Below are 16,905 nucleotides of genomic sequence, written 5' to 3'. Positions count from 1 at the left end.
ATATACCCTAAACAACCTACATGTTCATTAATCACACGAGGGCGGTATCGCTCACACGAGTAGGTACCCGAATAACCAGTGTGATATTTTGTACCTTGATAATTTTTCACAAGGACCCCATTGGAAATAAGTAGAAATACTTTATGGGTTATCCTGTGATATATATGTCACAAAATGTATTTCATTATATAAAAGAGCTAGTCCATTTTTCCTTAATATCGTTCTGAGATATAAGACATAGCTATTTCTGTGATATAATCGAATGTATGTTTTGTAATTATGTTTGTTTTCTAATGTGATAAATGTAATATTTGTATTCATGACATATATATTCACGAATATTCACGAATAAATCTATCTATCTATACGACTCTATATATACAAAAATGTACGAACCTGAAGTAATCTATCTGTGTCCTTTTTAGTTAACCTCGTTTATCTTCTATCTCAGTACTGCCTCCTCCTCCTCATGCTGGATACGTTCAGACTCCATGAGGTTTTGATACTGTAAATCAGTTTGAATTTGAAAACACTTTATTTCATGTAATCGTTGATCTTGACCTTTTCATTTATCTTGCGAAATCTCCAAATATCCGCTGCTATAAAGTCGCGAAAACTAATAGCGTAAGATGTTGTTACAAGACAAGTTAAAGCTCATAGATATATGTTTGTCGCCTTGTGAACACTTACAAATCCAAGGAGGAAGTATCGGACGTGTTCAGATATAATTGGTTTCCCACAAATAGAATTAAGCAAGATTGAAATATTTTTCACTCCAGTGCACATCATATGCAAATTCATTTGCACGAATGGTGTAAACACATTGAAATGTTAAATCTGCATTCTCGAGCAAAAACATATTCTGATCATACATTAAACTTTCATTTCAATGGTTTCAACAGCGTATTATCAGTTTTGGCTGAAGGTCGGGTGAAAACTGATTAACTAAGAGAGCGGACAAGGCTAAATTAGCAGTTTTTCGAGTTTTTCAAGGGCCGTTATCCAAGAGTGTCTGGGGCAATTTGGATGGTTATTGAACTTAGGTACATGTATGTTGCAAGGTCTCCAAACATTAGAACAATTCGGAGAATAAGAAACATATTGCAACACTACGTCAGGTAACACCTTCAGAAATATTCAATGTAATATGAATATATTTAACCTAAAACACCTGTTCAGTCGTATCAGTTATTATAAGTACAATAGAATTGGTAAAGGTAACTGACAAAACAATATGCATGTCAGACATATTCCAAACGGGAAAATAAATATTTCATCATTTTTAGCGTTTATTGTTATTACTTTTTATTGTGTGCTTTTTTCCTTAAAATAACTTACTTTGAATCATGAAACATACTGTATAAGGAAGAGGGAAAGTATCAATGAAGTGGATTTTTATCCTTATTTACATTAATAATGAGTCTGGATTTGGCAGTACAGTAGTAGACAGAAGTAGAGGCTGTTTACCGCTACTATTTTCAAAATATCAAGCGATGATTTCGTACTGTGGCCAGGACACATTTTGTAAATAAAATGAGTGCATGCATTTTATTGGCATTTATTCAATGAGTTCGTAGTGATAATTAAAGTACGGATACACATAAACATTTACAAACAGTTGTTTGTGCTTAAATAGAATTTCCTAGCTCCCTAGAGATGATTGGGACTTAAACTAAACTGAAGAAACATCCATCTTTCCATCCATCAGTCCGTCCGTCCATGTAGAGTCAGGACATCACTGCAAAATACGTAAGAAATTTTGAGGCCCCAGCTCCAGCCCAGAGCTTAACTTTTGGATCGGACCGGGTAGCCCTTGACGAGAGGATTGATTCCAACTAGGCACGGTTCGCCGCCATTTCGGGAAAAATCGTGCTCGAGAGGAACCTTGGGCGAGTTATTAGGATGAGGCAGCCATAAATTCTTGGTAAAATTGGTTAAATGTTCCCATAGACCATATGTACTGCTGGCAGGAATAAAAGCCCAGAATATAGCTCATGTAAGATCATTTTATTTCATTCAGATGTGTCTTAGAGCCTAGTAAACTGCTGTCATGAATTTTTAATTTTAACTGCTGAAAGTTATCTAACGACAAATACCTATGTTACTGTCAGAGCTTTTGACTTGACTTTTAAAATAGACTACTATTACTATCAAAGTCCACACCAGGAGAAACAATCCGATTACTTTGATTTGAATTTCGAGGGAGATATGTCCCAGTGTATACCTTTGACAAGTTCTGTACATAGATCTAATGTTCGATATTTAAGACTTTAGCACTGAAAATAGTTCAGTACTGAGAAATACTAGTAGAAACAATCTCCAGAACTCTGATTATATATTTTATTGCGATAAGCCCCTTTCTATGGCAAGTCTCTAATTAGAGTACAACACTAAAAAAGTCAAGCATGCTGTCTTCGGACAGCTTATTTAAACTGCTGAAAACAATCTTTATTTGTAAGTGTTGTCATGTGGTAAAATTACTTCGATTTACTTGACCTCTCTTGTTGTGTGGTCAAAGTCGCTGCCTTGGAATTACTAAGCAATTATTCAAGATAATTAATCCTTGGTCAGAAGGTCTGGTTTGCTGAAGTACAAAGTCAAGGATACATGGATAAGATTTGAGCGGCACCATGACAAAACCAACATAGTTGCTTTGCGACCAGCATGGATTCAGACCAGCCTGCGCATCCGCAGTTAGAAAAAAAAACAGCGAACAGCATGGTTCCTAACCAGTCTGCGCGTATGCGCAAAGCCACTATGTTGTTTTACTTATGGCATGGCTCATTTATTGTCATCACTATAGCACGCTTTTGCAATGAATATCGGACGTTGTTTACACTTGTCAAAATGTAAAATAGTCGCTATTTCATTAAAATATGTCATAGAAAAGAACACCTTTTTGTTTAGCACGTAAAATCAAATTATCTTTCAGTCGTGAACATCATATGTTACCTACTAACTGGTACCTCATTAAAATATACTTTTATCTTAAAGTAAAACCTGGGGTCAGCACGCATTCTTAGCTCAATACGGTGAACGCAGATTTTTTAATTTTTGGGTCATGAATTCGATCCCCGGACGAGGCATATGTTCTACATAATAATTTGATTAAAGGCTATGTGCCAGAAATCATTTATTTGCAACCTCTAATTCATGTGCTACTTGTCGAAAACTGGTACACACCCAGGAGCACTTGAAACGTTACATAACTTCAAATACTTATGTAAACCTCAGCACAAACAAAAATAATAAATTAAAAGAAACAAAAACGTAGGCATCTTAGATCTATATATTCTTTCAGGCGAATACATTCTTGAAGTGACTGAGTGTAGCGCCTTCCCTGGGATAAGTAATACTTCATCTCAATATATCACTTTGATAACCAACGGAGGGTAAGTTCAATAAGTGATATTCAAATAAGATAAAGCCAAGTATATTATGAGGGTTATTGCATAAGTATGCATGTCTGTTAAACTGAGGAACATTATTCTGATGGCATAGAAAATAACCTAAATCAGGCGTACGAAAACATATGTTTCGTAAAGGATGAAAGAGAAAACGTATATCTAAACACATAAAGGTGTCAAAGATGCTTAAATACGTGTATAAGTATCAACAATAAAATTGGTTATTATCTGCGATGATGTATTTGGCTCGAGTCAGTTTTGCAAGGTTAGAAAACAAGAGGTGCGCAAGCGCCCAGAGTGATCCGACAAGGCAAAATTCACGAGAGCCGAATACAAATTCCAGATCTAGTTACTGTCAAAATAACCCTTTATCATATGCCTCCATCTCTTTTCTTGTCGTTTTGTTATCGAATAAAATCTTCAATGTTTTAACTGTTTATTGATGTTAAAGAGCCGAGTGTAGTTCTAGTGTCCGCTTTTCATAGAACTGTGTCAGGTCATGCATATCAATTAAAAACAGACTTTCAACATGCAATACAAAAGGTACAATGCGGATGTTTTTTTCTTTTTCATATTTACTTGTAAATACAAGCCATATTTTTGATAGAATTGACATAGGTGTGTAATAAATTTTAGAAAGCATGCATACCTGCCTTATGACTTTCACTATATGATGTTTTTATACGGTTTTTAAACTAAATGATCATATGTTTAATTCTTTACTGCACTCTGTAAGTCCGTAACTTAAAGAGGCTCTTGTAATGATATTGATAAAAAAATTGGCAAATATAAAGAGAAACATATGGAGAAAAGACATGTTCTTTTAATATTGGTACATGATAAAAAATATCGTTGCTTCAGCAAATTGTTTAAAAATATATTATTATGAATCGTAGTACATTGATAGAAAGAAATATGTACAATATTCCCTTCGAAAAGTACAAGATACTTTGTCATGGTAACTTTTACATATGATTTTGGCCAAACCATCTGTCTGCCTCAAAAGGTAAATCCTCAAATAACTGTGCAGTAAAGACATCAGATACCTGGAATGCTCCAGTATCTCCTGGTTGTGTTGTAAATGTGATAACATAAATTGTGACAGTTTTACTTTCAGAAGCTATGAAACCCAAACAACGAACTTTTTTGAACCTTTGTCGAATTTAGACAGCACAGTTGATTCAGTGACCTAATGATCCAAAAGGACCTTGACAATAAAAACTCTAAACCATTTTGGAACTATGTCAAATCTAAGAAACAGGAAAATATTTGTGTTTCCCAACTGAAAAATAATGATAATCTTATTACTGACTCTAAAAGCAAAGCAAATATTCTAGTGGAACAGTTTCAGTCAGTTTTCTGTAAAATAACGGGAACAGCAGATGAAAGTAAACAAAAATATTGCACCAGAATTTAAAATTACTGAAAAAGGAGTTCTGAAATTTCTTCTAGACTTGAAAATATCTAAAGCTATGGGACCAGACCAAATACCTAATACTGTGTTGAAAACTTATACTCAAGAACTTGCATCTGCAATAACCAAAATTTTTCAGTTTTCTGTGGACAGTGGATCATTACCTACAGACTGGAGAAATGCCAACATTAGTCCAGTAGTCAAAAAAAGGGGACAGACACCTTGCAGAAAATTACCGTCCTGTGAGCCTAACAACTGTTGTGTAAAACGTAAGAACATATTAAATGTGGTCATTTACTAAGACACTTTGAAAACCATTCTATACTCACAGATAGAAATCATGGTTTCAGGCCAGGATACTCGGCAGAATCTCAGTTATTAGTAACTATAAACGACTTATTAGCATCTTATGATAAAAAAAAATGTCAAGTAGATATAGCAATATTAGACGTTGCTAAGGCTTTCGATACCGTCCCACACGATAAATTATTGCAAAAACTAGAACATTACGGTGTCCGTGGAAATTTACTTCATTGGCTACAATCCTTTCTGAAAGATAGAGTTATGAACGTTGTTGTAGAAGGTGAACACTCGATTAGTGTAGATGTTGAATCCGGAGTTCCCCAAGGTACAGTCCTCGGCACCTTTATGTTTTTATGTCACATAAACGATCTTCCAGATTCCGTTAAATCTACAGTACGCCTGTTTGCTGATTAATGTTTATTATACAGACCCATCCGTTCACATGATGACCATCTTTTTTCTACACAATGATCTACACGCACTAGAAAAATGGGCGAACTTATGGGGCATGAAAATTAATGCCAAAAAGTGTTATATTTTAAGTGTCCGCCAGAAGTCAAATTTCTTCTAAGAACTAGATAAAACCATCTTACAACACGTGGACTCAAATCCCTACCTTGGATTAACTATATCAAAGGATCTTACATGGGAAACACATATCATCAATATTTGTAAAAAAGCAAATTCAACTTTGGGATTTTTTAAAACGGAATCTTTGGAATTGTGCCCAAGACTGTAGGAAACTTGCATATATTTCACTTGTTCAGTCAACACTTGAGTATGGGTCAATTATCTGGGATTCATTCTACGTTAAGGATATCAACTCCCTGGAGAAAATTCAACGCCACGCGGCAAGGTTCATTTTAAAAGACTATCACTCCAGAGATCATGGGTGTGTTACTGACATGTTACAAAGACTCAACCTGGACAGCTTGCAGGAAAGAAGACAGCAGGCAATGAAATCATAGGAGTATGGTGCCGGCAATTAACAAAAATAGTTAGTTAACACCAGTACTTAACAGAAGACGAATACGTACTAAAATTATAAGTGACAGCATCAGCTCAAACATCGTTGTAAAAATTTTGTTTTAACCACTCAAACTGTTACAAAGTAAACAACGCTTATTCAGACGAATACAGACATTTTTTTAGGACTGGAATAGATTGAAAGACAATATCAGAACAGAACAGAACATATACTTTATTGACTTGTACATAATACATCGTCATACATACATATCAATATAAAAATATAAATACAATGTAGTCTCGTGATTAAGGAGGTAAATATGCATATTTTTGTACATACAACAGACAGGATACTGAGGAGGGTTGTATTTAAATTACATGTGACATAGACATTCTCACAGACATTGCGTGTTTTATATATCTAGATAAATTAATCATATCATTTCTATTTTCTGATTGCAATAATTGTACAAATTTAAACATATTTGGTCTACAGTAATAATATTTTTTGACATATTTCTTTCTTAGCTCCGAATAAGATGGACATTTCAAAATAAAATGGAATTCATCTTCTATATCTTGCATATTGCAGTACTGACATAAACGTTCATTTCTAGGAATTCTATTTCGTGCCTAACGATCTGTTTCTATTCTTAACGAGTGGGCAGATAATCTTATTTTACAAAGATATGTTTTCAGCTGAGTTGGTAGAACATCTAAATATTTCTCATACCCAAAAGAAGTTTTAACATTATCATATATCTCTAAAACGCCACTACGTCTCTTGTCTGACTGCCACTTTTGACCAAAACAAGCGATAATTCTTTGCTAAAACATGAAAATAAACTCTTTATTAACCATATTAGGCTGTTCTCACACATAAAAGAAACCATATTCACTTAATAACTGTTTTACATTCGACACCCTGTTCTTTTTCCCTTTAATACAATCCTCATATGATATTTGGTACACTTTATGCAAAATCAAATTATCTGTATTCAACAGCTTGTACCAGTAATTGATAATTCTCATATAACGTGAAATATACAGCGGATAACTTCCAAGTTCTCCATAAATACCAGCTGTGCATGTACTTGATTTAACCTTTAAAATACTTTTACAAACTTTTAAATGTATCCTTTCTATTTCTTTAGATTTACTAAAGCCCCAAACTTCAGAGGAGTATCCTAATATCGATCCAACAAAGGAATTAAACAGTTGACAAAGTACATTAGGTTTCAATTTATATTTACGACATTTACTTAACAGAACATTCAATGCTTTTAAAGCTTTCCCAACAAGCTGTTCTTGGTTTAGAGCAAAGCTACCAGTGTAATTGAAACCTGTTCCTAAGTAATTAAAATCACTAACAACTTCTAATAATTCTCCATTGTATGTAAAAGATTCATTACGTAATACCGGACCTCTTTTTCTAAATACCATGACCTTTGTTTTTTCAATATTTTTACTTCTAATTTAAGCCCCCATTTATCAGGAAAATAACCACTATCTAAAATTGCATTAAAAATGTCACAAATGTGCGCAGCTAGGATATCAATGCTTTCCAAAAAATATTCATCAATAGATTATCACTACCTGGTGATTTCTCACGCTTGAGGGATTTTACAACATTAATTAATTCCGAAGCCGATATTTTACAATCTAACTCTTCAAAACTACAGTCAAGATTGTCGAAATTATTATTTGAAACAAAATCATTTGCTTCAACGTTTTCTGTTTGTAAAATTTCTCCACTTAACTTCGAAAAGTACTCATAAAAGTCTTCCATTGGTATATTACCGTTATGTCTACTTTTGCCTTGCTTAAAATATTTCCAAAATTCTCTAGGTTTAGAACGCCGAAGATTTTCTATGTTCTGTATTTTTTTCTGTTCATATTGTCTACGTTTTTTCCGGATAAGATTTTTGTAATTACTTTTGCTTAGCCAAAATTGCTCCCTGCTAAAATCTGATTTACTAGCATTGAAAGCCCTCAGCGCTTCCTGATACACACGTTTTGCTTCTAAACATTCAGCGTCAAACCATTCCTTATTATTACAACAAAAGACAGAAAATTCCGGACTGTCATGGGCTACATACTGTTTACAAAAAAGTGGATCTGCAACACCTCGGACAATTTTTGGTAAATTTATTTACAAGATTATTGACAGAAGATCTATTTTCTATCACTAAACTATCAGTCAAATGATCCAAGTCGGACAATTTAGAAATAATACCAGCCCTAAAGGCGTTTTTCAAATTACTGTTCAACTTAATATATGTAACATTATTTCTTTCCTCTTGTGTACATACATTTACGGTACAATTTAAAGAGAAAGACAGCGGTGCATGACCGCTCCATTCATTGAAAGACTGAACATTAAAATCACAAATGTTACTAAAATTACTTTCTTTTGTCAATAAATAGTCTATCACGGACGCTCCGTGGCTAGAGGCATATGTATACGTTCCACAACCTTGATCTCTGCCTAGACGACCGTTAGCTATTCTCAAACTAGAAGATTTGCAAAGGTCAAGAAGCTTTATCCCAAAACCGTTACATGTTTTATCTTGTGAGGCCCGTATAAGTGGGATGTCAGGAACATAGTTATCAAAGTCAATATCAACAGTATATCTATCACATTCAATAAAATCGTTTCTTATGCCGACCCTGCTGTTCAAGTCACCTGTTATATACACTGCACCGACACAAACAAAATCTGAGATATCATCCTGCAACAACTCAAAAAGATCAACACTAGAAATATTATAAGCCGGTGAGTCCTCGCCCCACATATAAAGCCCGCACAAGTAAACATCTTCTTCCATATTAAAAAAAATTGCCTAGTTTCAACCATATTATCGTGTCACAATGATTGCGGACTATTTCAATGCCATCTTTAATCGTATCCTTATAATAAACTGCTACTCCACCACTTGCCCGCTTAGCATTACGATTTTGAAATTTACGGAAGAAGTTGTTTGGCATATATCCATTTAATTCTAGGTTACTGTCCGAATACGCCCACGTCTCGAATAGAAAAATAATATCGTTCTTGGAAAGTATATTTACAAAATCGTCCATTTCCTTTTTAACATCTGAAAGCCCATTTACATTCCATGATAAAATTTGCAAAACATCCTCTTCGTTTCCCTACTTACTGTCAACTTTAACCTGCTCCCCATCGATGTATAACTTATCATAAGAAAACCACGCCCTTTTCCAGTCCTTTTTGGCCTGCTTCAATTTTGGTAATAATTTTTTCCGTACTTCAACTATTTCCCTTGGTAACTGCTCGTGAACTGAAAATTCCGTCCCTTGTAACGATTTCCATTGCTTTCTAGTTAACTCTTTCTCTTTGTACTCCGTAAATTTCGCCACGATACTCCTACATTTTCCACGTTTTGCGTCGCCCTTTTGCCCCATTCTGTGAACTCTATCGAATTTAATGTTAGCAACGATGTCCTTTTCATTTTGTTTTCCATTAAATCACGCACTGTTTTTTTCCGCGTCCTCCATAACCCCCGGTCGCACCTCCGGTATATTTTCAAATATTAGATTGTTCCGCATTGATTGTAACTGGAGGTAAAAAATCTCACTTTTCATGGCCTCTTTCTCCTTTTCTAGTTGGATCACCTTGCTATTAACTACACCAAGGGAAAAATCCACACATTCTGCTTTATCTTCTACCGTAGACAATCGTTCATTAAACTGTTTATTATGGTCCCCTATGTATGTCCATATCTTGGTAATTTCTTTTTCAACGTTTGTCATTTTGTTCTCCACTGAGTCTAAAACTTCCAACTTTTTATCAGTTTTTGACAAATAAGCCATAATATCCGCATTTGTAGGTCCAGATGGATTATATTTGGATAATATCGCATGCGCAGAAACAGTTGAGAGCTTTAAATCAGCTCTCACAAATCCTTACTGAACGACCCCACTCATCCCGACGCCTTATACCAGAAGTGGTCCTGCGTCGTATACCCACAGATACAGATACATATATGGAAATTATGCATGCATTTCATTTTAATGCAATATCTGAAATAAAGTGCTATGTCAACAAAATACACTCAATTTTCATTATGTATGAAATATATAGTAAGACGGGACAAACGTCTTTTACCCACTAGTGCATGCTGTTTCTTTCAAATTTACATAAATTATTTATCTATGCATAGTTGTTGCGTTGTACTAGGTGATAATAAGCCTATTGTATTGTCTAGATAGGTGTGTTGATATACTGTATATCAACACACCTATCTAGACAATACAATAGGCTTATTATTACAGTAGCTCCATCTTCGATGATGTATTCGGCTCGAGTGAATTTTGCCATGGCGTGCATGCACCAGGTTGATCCGTCCTTTCAAAATCCACGGAAACCGAATACAAAATCCAAGATATAGCTACTGTTGAAATGGCCCCTTTTTATATACCTCCACCGTTTTGTTTGTTTATTTGTAATTGAACGAAATACTAAACAAAATAAAATGAGTGGTGTCTACGCTAAATTATATAACATTGCGTCAGCTCATGCATATTCAATGAAAGTAGTCCGGCAACATACAATACAAAAGGTACAATACGGATTTTTTCTTTCTGCATTGGTCATATTTACTTTTGAAAAAGAATCCAAAATTTTAACAGAATTTATATAGGTATATACTACACAAGCTTATATTTACAGATGTAACGCTACCAGTGAATTGATATCGCATTTTACCGACAATATGGATGGAACAGCCACCGCAACGATTGTTGCGTTCAAATTGTATGACCATGACAACGTTTTCCTGACATGTGCGTGAAAATATGTCCAAATTCATCATCGTCTTATAACGTAAGTGTGCCGCTTATGATGTGATCTGAGTTTATTTCTAGAACAGAACAACTGTAATATTACAGGTCTGAATGAGTATATATGTACTACAGAATAGGAAATTGAAATGGAATATATTTCCGCTTATTTGTGTAAAATTGTTGCATACGAGCGCGATTATAGCGATTAAAATTACAATGTAAGACAGTTGTAATAAATTATTAAGCTGGGCAGATGGGTTTAGATGTTAAGTGTTCTGTGAATGAAAAAAAAGTATTTGCTCTCACCTTATTCTTCTTTAGGGACTTGCCATGATATTCCAAATCCAAGGCGTTGATATAACAAATAAAAAAAACACAGAAAAGCAATAATAAATACTTGTATATTAAAGCTATAAGACTAGTGTTCTTTGCGAGCCACGCAAAATCAAAACATGTTTTCTTTTTATTTCGATGCTTATGTAGGGATAACTACGGTGTTCCGTTTGGACAATCGTGACATTTTATTTAATACTAAAACGCGATGCACGATGGTACGATGACGAAAACGCGATGGCGCGATGGCACGATGATAAAAAAACGATGATTCGATGGTGAAAACGCGATGGCACAATGATGAAATCACGATGGTACGATGGTGAAATGTCGATGTAATATCGCGTTTTCATCATCGTACCATCGCGTTTTCACCAACGCACCATCGTGACATCGCATTTTCATCATCGTACCATCGTGACATTGCGTTTTCACCATCGTACCATCGCGTTTTCACCATCGTGCCATCGCGTTATCACCATCGTACCATCGCATTTTCACCATCGTACCATCGCGTTTTCACCATCATGCCATCGCGTTATCATCAACGTACCATCGCGTTTTCACCATCGTACCATCGCGTTTTCACCATCGTGCCATCGCGTTATCACCATCGTACAATCGCGGTTTCACCATCGTACCATCGCGTTTTCACCATCGTGCCATCGCCTTCCGGTTAGAAATGCGTAGTTCCGTGCACTTGTATTTTTGTCAACAATAGATGAATGTATCTCAATGTATCTTGCGAGAAGAAATTTACCATTTAGATTCTGCTGTTTTGCAAAATGTCAGTTTACAAAATGTTCAGTGCTCAGTTCATTAAACTTGTGTAAAATCTTCAAGGCCACGTCCTTTGTATTTTATGTATGCATGAAAGTAAATAAAATCTGGGTGTAATAGTCACATGATATTATTCAATCTCAGCTTATTCTTGTTAGGATGTAGACTATGCATAGTGCAATGTGAAAATGAGATTGTATCAAGCCTGTATATTACTGACACATATAATGTACCACTGCGCATAACCACCGGAAGGCGATGGTACGATGGTGAAAATGCGATGGAATGGTGATAACGCGATGGTGCGATGGTGAAAACGCGATGGTTCGATGGTGAAAACACGATGACACAATGGTGAAAACGCGATGGTACGATGATGAAAACGCGATGGTTCGATGATGAAAACGCGATGGTACGATGATACGATGGTGAAACCGTGATGGTACGATGACGAAAACGCGATATTACATCTACATTTCACCATCGTACCATCGCATTATCGCGATTTCATCATTGTGCCATCGCGCTCTCACCATCGTACCATCGTTGTTTCATCATCGTGCCATCGCACCATCGCGTTTTCGTCATCGTACCATCGTACATCGCGGTTAAGGATTCACTAAAAAGTCGCGATTGTCCAAACGGAACACCGTAGATAACGCATGTTTTTTCGTGTTATAACATCTGCAGAATCCCGAGGGATTGGTTGGTACCCGATGGATTCTGAAGATGTTATAACACGGAAAGGACATGCGCTAACGCTATTCTAGCATAAAATGCGTAAAAAGCAAGTAAATGATTATATCATCCCACAATGTCTTTAATTTCCATGAAATGCGCGGTAAAGTCTACGTTGCTTTTTCACGTTGACGTCATTTCCTTTTGAAATATCCGTTTCGGGGCCGTAAACCTTTACGTTTTGCCACGGAACGCGCATATATAAAAAGGTGTTATAACAGCACGCGAGCGCGAGAATCTCTCTCTTAACACACATTTTCTTTCCTGTTAAAACACCCCCGAAAAGTGACAATAACAACAGTTTTATGCTAGAATGAAAATGTGTATATATTTTGATGCAACTGTATAATATTGTACAGTTTATTTGACCTGTCAAAACTTGTTCCCGGCTTTCGTTATATTCTGTTCACGCCTATATAAGATTAACATGAAAGCCAGAAACATGTTTTGACAGGTCAGCTAAATAGTACAATATAATGTGTAGCTATTTGATGCTAACGATAATGATTTATAGCTATATAGATGCTAATTATGGTATTCTATAGTTGTTCTGATGCTAATAACAGTCAGTCTAACCTATTTTGATGTTACTGATAACAATTTGTGGCTATTTTAATGCTAAAATGATACTATTTGTAGCCTTTTTGATGTTAATTATAATTATTTGTATCTACTTTAATATTAATGATAATAATTTATAGCCATTTTGATACTAATGTTAATAAATTTGTAGCCATTTTGATGCCTATGATAATAATTTATCAAAAAAAAAGATGTTTATCAAAAGATTTGGTAGTCACTTTGTAACTACATACTAAAACAATAGAAAGCAGCAGGAAAAAAGAAGTTTATTTAACTGATAGGCAGTGACTAATTATAAGCTTGTCTTATTTAACTGATAGGCAGTGACTAATTATAAGCTTGGCTTCATGAACAGACTCAATCAAACCGAGTCTGCAGTTTTCACTGTTTGCCTTGTTCTCGGTGCTTCCGAGGGATCTACTTTCCAGATTTTATTTACTTCACAAGTAAAGTGTTAAGTGCTGTGTGGCGGCCGTAAAAAGTCGCCCCGACTTCGTCTCAGTGTTGTTATATTTTCTGGTCCTTCGGGATCATTGATTTCAACTCATTTAGATTTGAAGATTGAATACTGCTTAACCCGGTGCTAGGGGGCGTGGGCAATGTTGCATTTTCCATTACTGCCCATGAACAGACTCAATCAAACCGAGTCTGCAATTTTCACTGTTTGCCTTGTTCTTGGTGCTTCCGAGGGATCTACTTTCCAGATTTTATTAGATCATCGCTGGTTCCTACATTGATGTCCCTACAACTCATTATTATTTGATAGAATTTACTGTGTCCTACTAAGATTTTCAGACTCCATGCAGCAGAACTAAAAGGAGCGTCGAGCAGGTTCGAGGTGTTAGTGAAAAAGAAGCTACCGAAGGACAGACAGCCACCGTGCACAACGTGCTGAAGATTGTTGAACCGTTCGCAAGTGCATCCGCTCTAGGTATGTTTATTTGCCAATTTTATTCATTTTACGTCGATCGTGGTTACGATTTTTATCGAGCTCGCTCGCAGAAGCAAAGACATTGTTGTCCAAATGACTGTTCGGTGTATGTGCATGCGTGCGCGTGTGCGCACGTCCAGATTTGTGTGTCCGGACCATAACTTTGACATATATGGAGCAATCTCGTTTATATTTGGCATTAATGTTAAACTTAGTCAGACGGAGTGCCATTCGCAAACCCAAGACTCCTATCTAAATGGTCAAGGTTACAGTTCGAGGTCAAAGGTCATGTCAGAACTTGTCTAACTCATAACTTTGATATGAATTGAGGTTTTTTTTAAGTTGACCTGCATATTAACTCAGTGCGACGGAGTTTCATGTGCAAACCCCAGATTCCTATCTCAAAGGTCAATGTCGCAGTTAGGGGTCAAATGGCGGGCTCGACATGTTGGCTATTGTTTGATATCATATTTAAAAAGATCAAAGCAAAATCCTTGACTATGATTAATTATGAAGTCATGCTAAGGTTTTTTTTCTAGCAAATGTCAGTATTTAAGTTAAGCTGCAAAGAAACTCGAATATTACCTTATTAGCTCCCATTGACGATAACATGTTAGAGATATTAATTTAGCTCGTATCTCAGTTATTACACATTACATCTGAATGAAACCGGATACATGTCTACTCCTCTATGATAATATCAAACGAATGAAATAGGTATCATTGCTCTTGCTTTAGTCTTGATGAAATATGACACTCTTTTTATTAGCTCACCAGAGCACGATGTGCTCAATGGCGAGTTATTGTGATCTATGGTTGTTCGTCGTCCGTCATACTTTTAAAATGTTGTCTTAAACCATTAGGCCCAGAGCTTAGATATTTAGTGCGTGGTATGTACTAGTAGTTCTCTGCAAACACAGTTAAAGTCATGACCTTGGGGTCAATATGCCACGCCCGGAGGGTCCTTTGTTTAACACTGACCTATTTAGGAAAATCCTTTAAATTTTTCTTGTTCAGAACAATAAGGTCCAAATTTTAGATATTTGGTACTTAGTATTTTCTAGTGGCTTACTTTCAAGATTACCCAAAACAGAATCTGAGGTCAAAATTGACTCCACCATGGGGTTAACATTCTTACATTGGCTTGTATCGGGGAAAAACTCTTTTCTGAAACCATAAGGCCCTGATATGTATTTAGTACTTTGAATGCTCCAGTGGTTCTTTACCTAGACTGTACAAATCATGACCCCGGGGTTAATATAGGCCACGCCCGGGTGGTCCCTTGTTTTACATAAACTTACTATACGCCTGAATGGGGCGCATTATGTTATGACGCCGGTGTCCATCCGTCCGTTAGCAATTTCGTGTCCGCACTGTAACTCCTGAACCTCTTGAAAGATTTCGAAGAAACTTGACACAAATGTTCACCACATCAAGACAACGTGCTCAGCACATGTTTTGGATTGCTAATCGCGAAGTCAAGGTCATACTTAATTGTCAAAAGTTATGAGTTTGTTTCGTGTTCGCTCTGTAACTCTTGTACCCCTTGAATGATTTTAAAGAAACTTAGCACAAATGTTCATAACATTGAGATGACGGCCGGAGCACATGTTTTAAATAGCTAGCTTTAAGGTCAAGGTCACACTTAGGGGCCAAAAATCATACCTTTGGATGTATATTGCTTCGCATTGCGGTGCTCTTGTCTAAATTTACACACCCTCTTTCCCCACCTCCCGTTAACCCCTTCCCCCTACACCAACCCCTTCAAACATCTATAAAAGTTGAGTTTTATTTACTTATTTTGTTTCTTTATTTTGTATTGTCTTTTAGTTACCATCCCTACGTCCGCCTTCCCTCAGCCCCAATTTTTCTTTCAATACACACGTCTTCACCACTTTGTTCTATTTGTTTTCAGTTTCTCAATGGTTGAGACTGACCTTAACCTTTAGGAAGTGGTGTTTATAGCAACTTTACCACTGACTGGGGATACGACATGGATAATTACGACACAAATTACTGGGCATGACCAAACATATTACAGAACTTGAAAACAAAACAAATTAATATATAATATTAACAAGAATATCTTGGAATATACTTTTAATAATATCTCCAAAGTTATAGATTTATTAAGACACAATTTGTGCATAAGACTCAACGAAACTGAATATGTTTTCGTCGGTGCTTTGTTTTTCTATTGCATTTATTTCTGATACTTCAAATAAATATTTCAAATTATTATATCTGTTTTTACTTGCAGTGAATTTAAACGAAGTTAAATGATTTGATATCCCCAGTGCCTATGGTGAATGTCTCTGCAACAAACTGATAAGTTTCGATCTAGAAAACGATTTTTTGAACTTAAATCGATCTTTTAATTTAGACGTGACTGTCCGTTCAAAATGGTCGGGTGCATTCTTATAAATAAGGTTACTTTATTACTAAAGCACTATTACTATTTCCTGGGGTAGACATGTATTCAAAACAAAAATGAATCCCAGTAGTTCGATTTCCTTTGCAAAATGTGCATTTGTTATGGTAGGTATGTAGATGTTTCTAATTTATTTGACGGACTTGCAATGGTAACTCATTTCTGGTATACTGTGCACGTTACAGAATAAAGTATTTTACTGGATCGTAAT

The 16,905-nt window shown here is 35.8% G+C and overlaps 2 protein-coding genes across 3 annotated transcripts in view; one reads left to right on the top strand and one right to left on the bottom strand.

Annotated features, from left to right (window-relative positions):
• Positions 1-9,519, bottom strand: part of LOC123554947 (unconventional myosin-VIIa-like) — a 53,343-nt gene extending 43,824 nt beyond the window's left edge. Inside the window, exons 1-2 of the mRNA XM_053548937.1 lie at positions 9,255-9,519; positions 7,219-7,442 (exon numbers count right to left, since the gene is read on the bottom strand). Coding sequence (XP_053404912.1) covers positions 7,219-7,442; positions 9,255-9,519 — 489 coding nt within the window. The remainder of the gene's footprint in view (positions 1-7,218; positions 7,443-9,254) is intronic.
• LOC123565757 (carbohydrate sulfotransferase 15-like) overlaps positions 1-16,905 on the top strand; it is a 245,009-nt gene that overhangs the window by 117,818 nt on the left and 110,286 nt on the right. The gene's annotated exons all lie outside the window — the stretch shown is intronic.

This window comes from Mercenaria mercenaria, chromosome 7, assembly GCF_021730395.1.
Source record: "Mercenaria mercenaria strain notata chromosome 7, MADL_Memer_1, whole genome shotgun sequence".
Classification (NCBI taxonomy): Eukaryota; Metazoa; Mollusca; class Bivalvia; order Venerida; family Veneridae; genus Mercenaria; species Mercenaria mercenaria.
The sequence above is the reverse complement of the archived record's forward strand: the minus strand, read 5'-3'. Positions and strand labels throughout refer to the sequence as shown.